At 37.3% G+C, this 14,042-nt stretch overlaps 2 protein-coding genes across 8 annotated transcripts; both read right to left on the bottom strand.

Annotated features, from left to right (window-relative positions):
• Nucleotides 1–682: 682 nt before the first annotated feature.
• LOC111322859 (uncharacterized) lies at nt 683–7,714 on the bottom strand. 7 transcript variants are annotated; one of them, XM_088735528.1, is made up of 15 exons: nt 7,067–7,498; nt 6,644–6,734; nt 6,488–6,559; nt 5,864–5,917; nt 5,415–5,486; nt 4,842–4,880; nt 4,649–4,705; nt 4,471–4,512; nt 4,294–4,380; nt 3,885–3,956; nt 3,666–3,794; nt 2,924–2,989; nt 2,765–2,797; nt 2,110–2,222; nt 683–1,773 (listed from the first exon to the last, which is right to left on the bottom strand). In XM_088735528.1, exons 1-14 carry the CDS (start codon nt 7,085–7,087, stop codon nt 2,134–2,136), a joined length of 924 nt encoding a protein of 307 aa, XP_088591654.1. In that variant the 5' UTR covers nt 7,088–7,498; the 3' UTR covers nt 683–1,773; nt 2,110–2,133. The 7 variants fall into 7 exon arrangements, with proteins under 7 accessions (XP_088591654.1, XP_088591655.1, XP_022781801.1 ...); XM_088735529.1 differs by having other exon boundaries at nt 683–1,770; XM_022926066.2 differs by lacking the exon at nt 7,067–7,498 and adding an exon at nt 7,561–7,714 and having other exon boundaries at nt 683–2,222.
• Nucleotides 7,715–7,837: 123 nt separating this feature from the next.
• LOC111322858 (uncharacterized) lies at nt 7,838–13,675 on the bottom strand. Its single transcript, XM_022926065.2, has 6 exons — nt 13,215–13,675; nt 10,903–12,504; nt 10,721–10,780; nt 9,872–10,255; nt 9,280–9,486; nt 7,838–8,773 (listed from the first exon to the last, which is right to left on the bottom strand). The coding sequence occupies exons 1-6, from the start codon at nt 13,279–13,281 to the stop codon at nt 8,349–8,351; spliced, it is 2,745 nt and encodes a 914-aa protein (XP_022781800.2). The 5' UTR covers nt 13,282–13,675; the 3' UTR covers nt 7,838–8,348.
• Nucleotides 13,676–14,042: the final 367 nt, after the last annotated feature.

Raw genomic sequence — 14,042 nt, 5'->3', positions numbered from 1 at the left:
CCTATTTGTTTTTCGTTTTTCAGGGGTTGGTGCAGGTGTGGTTTCCTTGTGCGGGGGGTAATTTTGAACGTCGTTACGTGATAGTTTAGTTCACAGAAATATTGCAAACTGAATCCTAAGGTGATGCAGTCTGAGATAATTGCATTTTGCTTCTCTTAAATGGATCATTGTTTTATTGGAGTACACGAATCACTTGTTTCCTATTTTTTTCTTGACACAGTAAACAAAAAATGTGACCTAGGGAGTATGATCGCTGCCTTTGGGTTTTGGTTTTGGTATTTTTTTGTACTTGTTATGTATTTTACATTTATTTTTAAGTTCATCACTCCAGACCTTAAAACATGTAAAACTAGTTTAGTTACCCACATTGTAATATCCAGTCTCGAAACAACGAGAACATATAGCGTATGCTAGCCTCAATAGTAGAACTGAAATCAGTTGAGTAAGTTCTTATAGATTCACACTTTTTGTGCATGCCCTTATTGAATTCTTGCTGAGGGACTGGAACTTAAGTAAAACAGGTTCTGTCCTAAGTCAAAGGAAGATTTTTTTTAGAGGATATGCCGATCCTAGTCAAAGATGGAGTTTTCTTCGAATTGAAAAATAGAGATCACATTAAAAAATGCTGCATCCCAGTATCTGATACACCGGTCAAAGGACAAACATTCTAAAACTATTTGCGCAAGTGTTCAAAATGGGCCAATCTTTATTTCAAGTCATACTTTGTGTATTATAAGTTGCAATGTATGTAAAATTCCAGCTTTGCGAGGACGTTACCAGAGCAGCCGTACTACCAAGCTAAGGAAACTTCTTCTCTTATTTTAAGGTCGTGTTTTCATTTTATTCAAGACTACTTGGCCACAAGTAAACCAAAGTTAAGATAAATTGTCAAGATTCTCTCTTTGACCAAAATTTTATCTAGTAATTTATTTATTCCGTGACGACTCTTATAAAAAAACCTCACCATTGTCACCCACCCTTCCCTTCCCTTCCCTTATAGTGTCTTGAAACTGACCTCCTATTGAAAACTTGCTACGAAGCGGAAGTCGTTAACTTGCCAACCTTAAAGTTTTCTCCAACTAGCTGGCAATGAAAACGAAATTCCTTATCAAAATATTCGTGTAACTAAAAATAGATTAAGTTGGGTATCTCTCTCTAAAACTGTAATCAGACCCACCGTCTCCTAGTCCACTATTTTGACACTCACTAAACAACCATTGATATTTACATCATAATTGCGATACAAACACAGGTAAACAAGATCTAATTTGTAATGGGGATAAGTAAAACAATACCTTTTAACCGGGAAGAAAAGAACTTTGGTAAAACGTACGATGTCAAGTGGCAAAAACTTGCCATGAAAACGATCATGTGTTTGTTTTTTAAATGCAGCATGTAACCTAATCTACCCTTTTGCGAGAGAAAAGTCACTTTACAGGAGACACTCCCCAACATTTTGACATTTCGAAAAATTACGCAAAAGAACCAGAATCAGTGATGGCACCTACTGAGGCATTGACCATTGGCTATTGAAGGACAATGACGGATTGGTTATTTCTAAAAACATAGCCAGGAACTTAGAGACTCCACTTAAAATCAATCAACTCACAGACGTGGTCACTAAGGACGATATTGTTTATCTCAGGTAATTCCATCGTCGTCCACAAACGCTTGCTAACGATTAAGTCCAAAACACAGCCCACAGTGAGATTTATTTTTGGTCCTTCTTCGCTGGCCTCAATTTCGTCATTATATCGCCAATCGTTTCACCTGCTTAACAGTAAAGAGAACACTGTTTCAAATGAAGTTACGTGCGTATTTCATTTATAGCATAATTATTTCTCCGATCCTTTTACTCGAAACGAAATTTATTTACCTTTTTAAATGTTTTTCGTATATCAACAGCTTTTTGGATCAACCTTTTTTAATATTCTTTTTCTCTCAAAAATTACTGGATTTAGTTTTATCCTCTACATTAATGATTATTTACCAGAATCCCATTTAATTTTTTAAAGTTGTTTTGTCAGGAAAAGAGTTTTAACACTGTTTTAAGAATCCTTCAAAGACATACAGAGCATATTAAATACTATGTGCAAAAGTTAAAATTACTTTTTTTTAAGTGTGAACAGTGGACTACAGGACAATGAGGAACTTTGTTAGAAGGTTCTCTATCTCTGAATTAATTTTGTTACTTGAGGCCCGGCTTGTGTTCCTTTTGTTACCTGCCATTAATTAAAAATAGGTGAAATTATTGGGCTGGTGGAGACTGTGCTTTATTTTTACTGAGTTAAAGCTGATTGTGTTAGGCATGGAATAAAGTTGTTAAAATTAAACCCCTCTTCATCATTGAATATTGGAAGTTGACAAACAAGCGAGTGAACGGAGTTTTAGCCTGTTCTGTTAGATACATGGACTTATAGCTGTGCGTATATCGCATTATATAATAAAAGCGTAGCTTAAATGTGATTTTTTACTTTAACAATAAACATCTAAAACGTAAAGATAGCGCCTGAATATACATTAGAAAAGATTATTTCCCGGTCTACATGGATTCCCTTCTACACTCTTCGAAATGTTCGTCCTTAAATCATAATTAAGTATTCGTTTTCATTGTTTTGATGTTTGTCGTTGTTGTTGGAACTAGGTTATGAGGTTGGAGCCAAGTTACAAGTTCATAGCATGGTACAGTTCAGCCAATCAGATGGCTAGGAATTCAATAGCCATGCTCCAGTTTTTGCTTAACATAGATAATCACATTTGGTACCTTTGGGTAGTCCTGATTTCTTCACGTTTTTTCCTGAAGGGTGGAAAAACATCAAAATAATTTTATTGTTACTGATGAGACCAAGTTTCAAATTGCATTTTTCTTCCATTCTTATTTTTCATCCAAACAACTTCGTAACTGTTAAATGAACTTTCTTACCTTTGCTTTTTTGTTTAATATTTCTTCTAACTTTCTTTGTTCCCGGAATCCTTAATCTTCTATAGACTGGAAGTAGAGTAAGAGTGTTACTTATAAAATCATCTCTGGCACTGCAGAACTCTCTCTCATACTAAAAGTGATGCAAATTAAGGTTATTAAGCTGGAATAAGTGCGCTGGAAAAAGAACGAAGAAGGATAACTCAAACTTTAAGCTGAGAGTGCATTTACATTATATGCTAGGCTTTGCATGGTCAGGGTAATTGGAATTAAGCATTTTTGTGCAATTAATCCAAGAGATCTCGTTTTGCTGGCTTTAAAAGCTGTCATTCCACGAAAATAAGTTTGTTCTTCAGTTCTAACACCACTATCGCGTTTATTATACGTTGAAGACAACATTTTTGGCAAGATATCTGTGTAGCCCAATACTTCAATATGTATACAGTATTATTAATACGAGAATTCGAAAAATCGGAGAAACAACGTATTACATTGGAAACAAAGGCTTTGTTTATGAGTAGCATGCGTTAAACGGAAATCTTTCTTTTTTTCAAAAATAGGTTGTTTCAGATTTTACGACGGGGAGCTACACTTCAAGATGATAGTGTTCTGCAAATTTGCTGCATTATTTTAAAAGAGATATAACCATCGTTGAGTATTTCCTGCATTATTCATCCAGTACTGAACCTGACAAATTAAACTTTCCCTCAATGAAGACGCAATCGAAAGGGTTCACGTTACTTACACATTTCCTGCGTTTTCCGCGGTCTTTTTAAAAAAAGGGCAGAATTATTTTCCATAATTCGGTGCCTATCGACTGTTCGAGGACGAAGGTATTGTCCACTCATCCCGTGATACCTAAGACCCTCTAAATCTGCGAGCAGGAGAAAAAGAGGTTTTATTTTCAAGAAGGGAACTTAATCAACTGATCATCATAAATTATTCAGAATTTTTATCAACTCACCATTTTCATTTTGGAGGAGATTTTGTCTCGCTATTGTCCTCGTTTCTAAATCTGGAGACAGTTCGTGGTTTCCTTGTGTTGGAGAATGGGCAAATACACGGAGTTTAATAGTATAGCAGAAACTATATTTTAACAAAGCTAATAAGTGAGTTCAAGGACACAAATTAAAAAGTCATCTCAAAAATATTATTTACGATACACTTTAACCCCTGTCATCTCCAACTAAAAACCTTGGTTAGGTTAAATTGCTTGCAAATCACTAACATTTACCTTTCCTTTATGGAGAAAAAGCTTTCTCGGTTATGTTTTAAATGAACGCTGAGTTTTATAAGGTTTCAAATCTTAATTTAATCAGACAAAGGTTACCAGTAGTTTTATAAACTAATAAGTGAACATCCTAACACTGTACCTAGTGGTTCTTGAAGTCCCCAGGTACTTGATCTAAAGGGTCCATTGATTTCATCGGAAAAATATCTTTTTCCCTCAGTACCAATTTCTTTGTTACAAAGAAATAGAAGTGTACATATTAAATTAGACAATTCCAAGGTCTGTCATGAAATTGAAATACAACAATGCCTTTCCTTACCTTCAGTATTAACAACCGTACTCTTTTTATGTGAACCTGAAACTGAATAAGGAAATGGGCACATAACTTAGCAAATCTTTCAACCTGCCGCTCCTAACTTCTATATTCAGCTTCAAAATATAAGTAGTTTTTTCACTGTTGTATCACATTGAGATAACAAGTTACTTTTCGTCGATACCTTGTTTATGAGTGTAATAGATCGGTAATTCAGCGCCGACCGGCAGTGAGAAGAAAACTGCAAATAATATGAATTAACTTTCCTTTAAAACAACATAAACAAAAATGAAAAAGGTTTAACATCATACGCTTAATTATCGATGGACATCTTTACAATGGCAAGACTATCCAACACATTCATATTATTCACTTACTTCTTTGGATCAAATTTTTCTTTTTATTGAGTCTCCTCCCTGCAACCAAACATAATCGATAAGACGGAAGAAATAAAGAAGTGGTCAGATTTTGTTCTTTTTAGCGCGCTCAACTTTATACAAAGGTAATCTCGTAAGAGATCAATGACGAATGTTCACTGTGTAAAACCAATGGGAAACTAGTCGCCAGGGCCGGTTGGAACAAAGATATCGGGGTTATCTTCGTACATGAGCTTATGAAGGAATTTCTTTAATACGGATCCGTATCTAACCGCCTCAGGGAAGGAGTGTCGACTTAAGATCTAAGCGAAAAATTTACTCAGACCGATTAAGGGAAAAAAGTTGGCGTTGAAAAGTTATTAGTTACGGGGTGCAAAAGATTAGATCTTTTGAGCACCTTGTTTTCGCCACTAGGCTGAGTCAACAAAAGTTGCCAGTGAAGACTCCAACAAAAATTGGTTCTCGCTCCTACGAGAATTTTGTTCACGTATTATCGTCGCACGAGTAGTTATTGCGGCTAAACAAGCATTTATTTGAAATAAAAAAGGGCCACCAGTATTTTTAAAAATTCACCTTTGGTCATGCCAGTCCGCGCTGGAACATACACGTGTTTAACTATATGTACTCTGGGATACGGATGTGGAACTGTAAAATACACAAAAATGTACTGTTATGAAAGATAAAGTTAAATTACGCCGATCTTTCTCCTCAAGGTATGAAAGGAATTTTTTTATACCTCAAGACTTTCAAGTCTGTTGCAACATCTACAGAAACAAAGAGTCGAAAAAAAACTAATGCAGTCACGATGGCCAATCAGAAAAAATCTTAAAATCATAGGGGACCGATCAGATTAAAGGGCAACCGACATAAAGCACGGGAAAACGCATCTTAATTATTATAATGAAGCGTGAGCTTTCTGGACCGACTACGGGGCAAAGGAAAGCAAAATGAAAGCAATCCAAGATTTTTCAAGTTCTTACCCCTAATTTTAGATCATAAAACAAAAAATTTTCTGTGCTCACTTTCTCCTCGTTTCTTGTACGCTTGAACATCCGCTGGAGCAGGGGTGGGGACAACTGTGAAATATACAATTCGGCATAAATTAGACTTGGCATGCATGTTTCGATAAATTTCAAATTAATGCAAAGTCGCGATTTTTGAGGCACCTTGATGTAGCGACTATGAACAATTAAACATAAACAGCTCTACGTGCAGCAATGAAAAACAGTTTATTCATAAAACCGTTGCTTGGAATGGTCTTTTTAAATTTCTTGGAAGGTGCTCGTTTATAATTACTTTCAGCATTATAAAAAAAAAAATTAATGAATTAACCCAGCCCTCAATAAACTACTCGCTTGCTCGCATTGTGAAACTCTTATGATTCTTATGAAAATGTCTTTCCACCAAGCGTACACATGCAATTTTATGAAATAATACCTACAAATCTCAGTGGGGACAAGAATAAGAAACTTTCTGTCTGTGACTTAAGCTTCGCGAAAATCAGTGTGCGGATCAATAACAACGCACCAGCTTGGAAAAAGCGTGCTTTTCCATCATGATTTTCAAACTCTTTAATAAATAAAAGTGACTAGCATCTAATTTGCCCTTACGGTATCACCACTGAATCAATATTTCACAAAACTCACCAGATCTGTCCCTCCAATTCGGAGTGTCTTTCCAAGAGACCATTCCATGGGCACCCTTTACGAAAACTTGAACTTCAAATGCAATAACAAGAACTGTCTGTTAGCTTTCAACTCCAGTTTCAAATTTAATCAAGAAATTCTGCATGTTGTAAGTACCTGCATAGCAAAATCCACAGCTCCAAATGAAAAAGAAGGCTGCTAAGTTGGACACTCTTTGCATTTTTGGGAAGAACAACGAAAACTGTTTCTAAATGAAGCAAAGTATTGCATTGGAATATATGCATTGAAAAAACATGGAATACACACACGCTTGCATAAGGCGTAATAGTAATTTCCAAATGTTAAGAAATGCGGCTTCTGACTCTATGACAGTGACACGTGCAAAAGTTTTAACCTGAAATCCTCGGTCGTACGTTCAGTTATATTGACCACGTAACTAAAAAAAACCACGAGACATTACGAGAACTGCTTCGGAAACAACAGCATATTCCGAGCAGAAAATTACAATAAGGTAAGATAAGTATTGTAACCCATTGCATTTAACAAAGTTTACTAAGGATTGCCATACATTACACATACCTTAAGATTGCATTTGTTCATGTAAACGATACTAGAGACTCATCCATTTTCTTAGCACACTGACGCTAACAAATTTTTTCTAACTCGAAAAAAGCTAGAACGTTTATTCCTTTAACCCTCATAATTCGAACTGTTAAATTTAGATGATGTCAATGTTTCAATGAGTCATTTATTCACGCTAAGCGTGCTAAGATTTCAATCCCACAACACATTGATAAGTCATGCATGAAATATGTCTGCCGGTGTGGAAGAAACGAAAACGTCGCAAAAAGGTATTTAAATTAATTTCTCCCTGGGAGTATTCTACCAAACGTAATCTATTCTCTTGAAGCATGTCATTACTTTGACATGATACAACTAGAAAAGATTAAGAAACTATATCTTTAAACTTCTAAAATTTCCATGGTCATGAACAGGTTCTAGTTTAATAAAACAAACAAACGAGAAAGTCTCCATATAAATGCCTTTGTAAGAACTGCAGACAAAAGACAAACCTTCCTTTGAATGTCTTGCTGTTTCGATTAAAGTTCTGCTCCGGGTGCTTTGGCTAAGCCATGTTAATTGCTTAGTAATTTCTTGTGGTGATTCTCGATTTATCGGGGAGAACGATGCCACGAGTGGTGAACTGTGATGTCATGTCTTCGTTTCACCAATCCCACCTGTCTCTAGGGTCAGGTAGTTTTGGTTTGAATTGTTCGGCGGTCAATGGAAGCACCTGGGGTGTGGGTTCAACTCAGTTGTTATGGTACCCAAAAAATATTAAAAAGGTCATCAAAAGTCAAAGCTTTAATTGAAAACTGAATTTTTCATAGAGTTAGTACATTCGATTATAATGATTGAACATGGCTAACTTATAAATGCCTTTGCGCGTTTAAAACAAACCGTTTTGATAATTGGACACAATTGCGGGTCTCTTTTAGAACGATGTACTTATCGTCTCAGTTCCTTTTTTATTTCGGTCTAAACCTTGCTGTATTAAGAGTATTACATTCAGAATGTGAAATTATCACCAGAGATACCTATGCGTTATTTAGTGACTTTCACGATAATCCAAAGCCTCACTGGATACTCCCTGCACACGAGAACCAGTAGCGCTCTCTGAATTGACTTTATACGCAAAAATTGCAAGCATCGTTGTACATGTCACTACTTAATAATGGCTATGTGTTAAAGAATGTCGGTGTAAAAACAAAACAGGTTTTTTCGGGAAATCTTAAAACAGAACCCTTAGCCTTTTAGCTTTCTTTTCAACGACAAGCTACAAGGTGACTCTATGCTAATATCAAACATGAGCTAACAGGTCTTTATAAATGATCTCCGCCATGCGTTCATACCCTGCAGACTTCATGTGCAATCCCACCTCCCACATTTGTTTTCGTTCCTCGCTACTTAACGAGTATCGTGGAAATTTCTCTGCCAGGTCACAGAGGATGGTAAATTCGTTGGATCTTGCATAATATCTTAATTTTTCATTGATGTATTTCCTTTCCAGATGCGTGTGCAGACAAGGCGGTCTCTTGGATTCCTCGCAGTCCATCTCAGGTATTGTCACCGCCACACTTTTCGCGCCATAGCGATGAGATGTAATGTGAAGGTTAATGATGTGTTCCGCCGCTTTGTCCCAGGCCCTTCTGTTCCGATTGTGACTGTTGTGAGCGATGTCATTTGTGCCGGCTAGTATTATGATCCAGGAATATTTGGATTTAGCTGTAAGAGACAAAGGTTGAAAATCCTTGGATTAGAATATATACTTTTTTTGTTTTTGATACAAGCAAGGTTAAGCGAAAGGTAGCTAATCAAGAACCACCTCTAAGGCTGCATTATAAAATGATGAGGTGGGGTTAGAACAGAGAATGTTCGTAATATGAGGTAAAAAATGCCTTTTCTAGTGTTGCAGTTTCCAAAGGTGAAACATTCATCTCAGTGTCAGTTTCTTCCACGAAGAAAAAAGGCATTTTATCACTTTGACCATGATGTGATTAAAGTTAATGGAAGTTACCAAAATTTATGGCGTACCATTTCACTCTCACTGTAACGATCTAAAATATCTTGATCAGGCGATTACAAAACTATCAATGAAAATCAAAACATTATTTACATTAACCTAATGAAACGGCCAAGTAGTTTTAAGTGGTATATATTTTGCGTAGTATTACGACTGTTGATAAAGTGAGTGTGAACACAATGATGACAATTTTTGAATAATTCTATACCGCTTTTTAGGTGATCTTGAAGCCGTTTAGACATTTCAGCTGCTTCAGTACCGTCTTTAGCTACTGTAGTCACGGTATAACATCTGTGTTGGTCTTTGTTCAGCAGAAACTCCAGAGTGTTGCCGTATGGCGTGTGACTTAAATCATCAGCATGGAAACCGTTTGTGAGACTGTCGCCAAACGCCAGAATAGGCAATACTAGTACTCCTGCAATGAACATAACAAATGTTTACTTGAGTAAAATCTACTGGAATAGTCTCCATTTTCCCCACCCTCCCTTCTCTCCCCCCCTGAAAAGTTGCCTATTTCTGATATCATTATGCAATGCGCAACCTGAATTAGTACTGGTCATTACGCAGTAAATTCCGAGGCCTAACCGATACACTGGAAAAACAGTTTTTGATTGGAAAAGCAAAACCTAAATAACACAAACGGCTAATCTGAACTGGAATGGTATAAGAAGGATTCACCAAGAATCTCAGAGTAGTGAATGTGACCAATTCGCCAATTACTTTTACACTTGATCCATAGTTGATCTATTAGAATTATTGTTGTCACAGAAGGACAAAGAAAAAAAACCCCACATTATTACCTGTCCTTATTTCGCAGATGAATCCAGTCTTCGGCTCCCTGCACGAAACCATGTTAATAGAACCTTCAGATAAAACTGCGCAATTTTTGTTCTCCAGCTCATCTTTCACTTCAACGTCACGTGTGTAGGGTACATCGTCAACCCATGTCCAGATTCCTCCCTTCTTTCGCAGTCCAATATAGAAAATTTTCGTGCGATGTTTCAACGAAGATATTTTATTTTGTAAATATTGTACTTCTTTGTCTGTTTTCGGCATCGCAAGAAGACCATTTTCTTTATTGCACTTTTGCGGGAACTCTTCCCATCTTCCATTTGATTGTGATGCAAACAAATAGCAGAATTCGTCGAATGCAAGCCATCCATGAGGACACTTCTTTCTGTAATCTGTGTAAAAAAAATGGAAAAGTGTCCTCACTTAATTCCAAATTTTATAATCAAAAGGAATAAACAGCGCTTAATAAATACTAAGTGCAGAGCAAGTTCCTAAATGCTCAATGATATCCCCTCCGCTACCCCGCGAGGCAATATCTACCCGTTTGGTCGAGACACTGAGTAATGTTGATACATTTTATGATCGATACGAGCATTGGAATTGTAAATAAGAATGTTGAGCGTCAGAAAAAGGAGACAAATCTTTTAAGTACAATTTATGCATGTATGATTGCAGATTTCTTTACTTCCTCTTCTGTAGCTGATTTCATTATGGAAAAATTCAAGTGCAACGAAATTTATATTTCGCTGCGGAGTTGTCCTCGAATGTTTCTGGTGCTGTCATGCATTTGCTCTCAAAAGAAACACGTTTGTTTACACAAAAGAGACCAAATTAAAGCGAATTTGATATTAAGTTACCTGTTTTCCCCATTTTTTCGCATTTTGTTATTGTTGCCTCGTCTTCAGCTCCAAAAATGCCTGAACAAAGAAAAGCATGCTAAGTGGCTGATCAAGTTCTGAATGAAATGATAATTTGAAAAATAGATGTTTACATATGCATTTAAACCTTCCCTGCATGTATATTAGCTTGAAGAAATTACCTGTTTGTTTCTTTGTCTTTCTCGATAGGGAAACTTTGGTTACCCTGTGTGGATAAGTTTGTTTCTGATGGTGTTCATTTGCTGACACATAATAATCACCACTGCCTGTTGACTCTCCTCCGCTGCCATGAGGCCTGTCATGAGCCAGACCGAATTTTGGAAGTGGAGTAGTTGTCCTTCTAAAGCTGATCAAAGTGGTTGGTTTTGGAAAGTCCCTCTTCTTTGTGGGTGCGAAATGGTGCGAAGGATTCACTTTTTTGTCTTCTATGCTCCCATTTCCAATTACGGAAATGTCGTAGCGATCTGTTTTGGTTCCATTATGCATGTCATCGCTTTCACCTTCAATGTGAGACATAAGTTTTTCTCCATGAGGTTGGGGTACGACATGAGACGTCATGTTCTTTATTCTCTGGTCAGTTTGGGTGGCGAGTGCCAAAGCTGTATTTACCTTCACATTTGGATCATTATTGTTCTCGCCTGAATTAGAATCATCTCCTGAGGGAAACAATGCAGACTCAGTTGTCTCACTCTCTCCTTCAAACTTTCCAAGCATCTCCTCTTCTCTTAAAGGCACGGTTGCTCCATTCGTTTTCCGGGGAGTCGTCAGTCGTACAATCGAACCATTGCTGTGGAAATATTCATCTTGTGCTGAACCAGCTGTTATAAGATGGATCGCTGTAGGATTTTCCATAAACGCACTTTGAAAATAGCTTTTATCATCCGGATTCCCTAATAAAAACAGGTCACCAGGGCGATATCTTGCAGCAGTCTCCATTTCTGTACTGGATGTACCCCCATCATTTTGTTCTTTCATAGTATTCTTTGCACGTTTTATAGCGTTTTGTGCTGTTGTAGACCTTTCGTCCCATAATTGACCGTCAAGCTTTCGTTTGGAAGATTTCAAACCATTACTCAACGCTCTCACTTCAACATCCTTGGCATGATTACGTAGAGCCTCTAAATCATTCAAATCATCAGATATTCCTCCTAATTGTGGTTTAATAAGTGAGTTCAAATATCTAAAGCGAGAAGGTGTCATGGACATCCAGCTTGGGTTTACGTTGCTTTCTTGCCTAAGGGCATGATATCGAGAGGCTGCATGTGCAGGTATTCTACCAATATTGTTCTTCTTTACAGCCTGAGATTCTCCTGACTTCTCGAGGAGTGACGCAATGTTCACAATCGCAGAGCCCTCGACCGAATTTGCGTCGTATACTTTTGCGTTAATCAGCAACGTTCTGAGGTCACTATCTTCAAACTTATTTCTATGTGTAGTTAGGTCTGGGTCTTCTAATAATAAAGCTGACTGTTCATTGACGTCCCCTGAGGAGCTTTCTTTGGTAACTATTCTCTTCATTTTATCAGGATTGACATAATACTTATCCAGTATCTGCATACGGGATCTAATCATTCTTGTCTTCCCAGTTCTTCCCTTATTGCCTATCTCAGTCTGAAGTGTTACATGGGCACCAGTCAACCACTTGTTCTGTAATTGCCTATACGTAAGGACCGCCTTTGATTCCTCGCGTGTTAAGTTCGATTCATGCTTTACTTTAGGCCGAAAGTCGTAAAGATTATTCTTGAGAGGAAATGTTCCCACGCCTGAATGAGTAAATCGGTAAGATTTCAGTAAAATTTCGGGATAAATGGTAAGCAGAACGAAGTAAATAGCATAGCTATACTATCAATTAGCACAATTCATTCTCGTAAAAGCAATTATCTTAAAATAGCCGATTCTCTCTGTTAAGCTGAGTGCACAGCATTTCAATTTATGTCAAGAGATATCAATCAAGCGCTTGGCTGTATCTTTCACATCACAGTAATGAACTCGTGTGTAACAGCCGTAACGAACATCAGTACTTCAATTTTGTTATATCCATATGAAGTCGTACTGAGCCTGTTAATCTACCAAACTTGCGGGACAAGAAATCGAGTCAAACTACTGAGACACATAAAGTGGCCTTATGCCAAAGGTGATCATTGTCCAATTGTCGTTACCGCTCGAGGTATCTGCCACCTGAAATCATTTGTAATGCTACATTTACTTTCCGTGTATCTAAAATGGTTTTTCAGACAACGAAAGCACGCCGTATGAAGTGCCTTGTTAAATTCGTACAAAGATATTTTTCCCCTGGATTCGATCCTCCTGGGATCTCCTAACATGGGAGTGGTATAAGCATAGCTTTAGAGAAGCTGCCTCAACCTTTTCTCCTGCAAAAATTCCAATACGATATGGTTGTAAACATTTCTGGTGGCAGTTTTAAATGCCACGATGTCTCAATAAAAACTGAAAAATCAAAACGTTTACCAACCTGATAAAACACACAGGAAGATAAAAGCCACAATAACTCCTGTTACCAACCACACATCGTGGGCCATGTTTCTGATATTAGTGTTACTGACCTTAAAACAAGTCAACAACTCCACAGTTGCAACGACTTACTAAAGTTGTCTCTCACAGATTATAATCCAGAATGAGACATAACCACATAAACATGTCTCAAAGAAGCTTTTTTTTGCTCAAATTTGTTTCCCTGTAAGTGACCAAACATCGAGTCAGACCTCTTAAAGATTCGTAATTGATTTGCTGGTACCTCTTTTCGGAGAGGAACAGCCCAAAGCATTCTTCATGTCTTACTAAAGAGAAAAATATTTTGTTTCTGGTTCTTCGCACTAGGAATATACATGCAGGATGGTACCTTAGGTAAATATGTCAAAGGAAACAGTTATTTTCTTTTTTAAGGACTGAAGTCAAACCGTATGGCTCTTAGAATGAAAAACCTGTTTATGGTGGAAATTGACGGGTAACACATTCATAAGTTGTCATACGCCTGATTGGGCGTGTCGATACGATGGGGTTCAAATTTTGAAGCTGATTTCCTTTAATTATGGCTGACGGAGTTCCTAACGTCTGAACGCAAGAGACGAACTGCATGTACTTTGATGGTCAGGTCCACTATGTCTTGCGTTCCAGAACTGATCCTTGAACGTTGTTTAGTGTTACCGTTTCTAAAGATCTAGTGGTGGCGTTTGAACGCAGGAGTGGAAAGGACCGCTAAGGATACAATGACATATCGAGCTCCTTATAAACAGACTGCCAGGACAGGGTAGAGCCTTTATTTTAAAGAGGCAGAAAGATT

The sequence above is a fragment of the Stylophora pistillata genome, chromosome 10, assembly GCF_964205215.1.
Source record: "Stylophora pistillata chromosome 10, jaStyPist1.2, whole genome shotgun sequence".
In the NCBI taxonomy this organism is placed as follows: domain Eukaryota; kingdom Metazoa; phylum Cnidaria; class Anthozoa; order Scleractinia; family Pocilloporidae; genus Stylophora; species Stylophora pistillata.
The sequence above is the reverse complement of the archived record's forward strand: the minus strand, read 5'-3'. Positions and strand labels throughout refer to the sequence as shown.

Bases quoted from the DNA above. Each gene is read 5' to 3' on its own strand.
- LOC111322859 (XM_088735528.1), bottom strand. From the start codon at position 7,087: ATGAACAAATGCAATCTTAAG. The intron at 3,957-4,293 runs GTACAGTGTTAG...CTCCAACACAAG, and splicing joins GGGACTTCAAGAACCACTAG to GAAACCACGAACTGTCTCCA. The intron at 2,798-2,923 runs GTAAGAAAGTTC...TCCACCCTTCAG, and splicing joins TATTAAACAAAAAAGCAAAG to GAAAAAACGTGAAGAAATCA.
- LOC111322858 (XM_022926065.2), bottom strand. From the start codon at position 13,281: ATGGCCCACGATGTGTGGTTGGTAACAGGAGTTATTGTGGCTTTTATC. The intron at 10,781-10,902 runs GTAATTTCTTCA...TTCTTTGTTCAG, and splicing joins AAAGACAAAGAAACAAACAG to GCATTTTTGGAGCTGAAGAC. The intron at 8,774-9,279 runs GTATAGAATTAT...TGTCTCTTACAG, and splicing joins TCAAGATCACCTAAAAAGCG to CTAAATCCAAATATTCCTGG.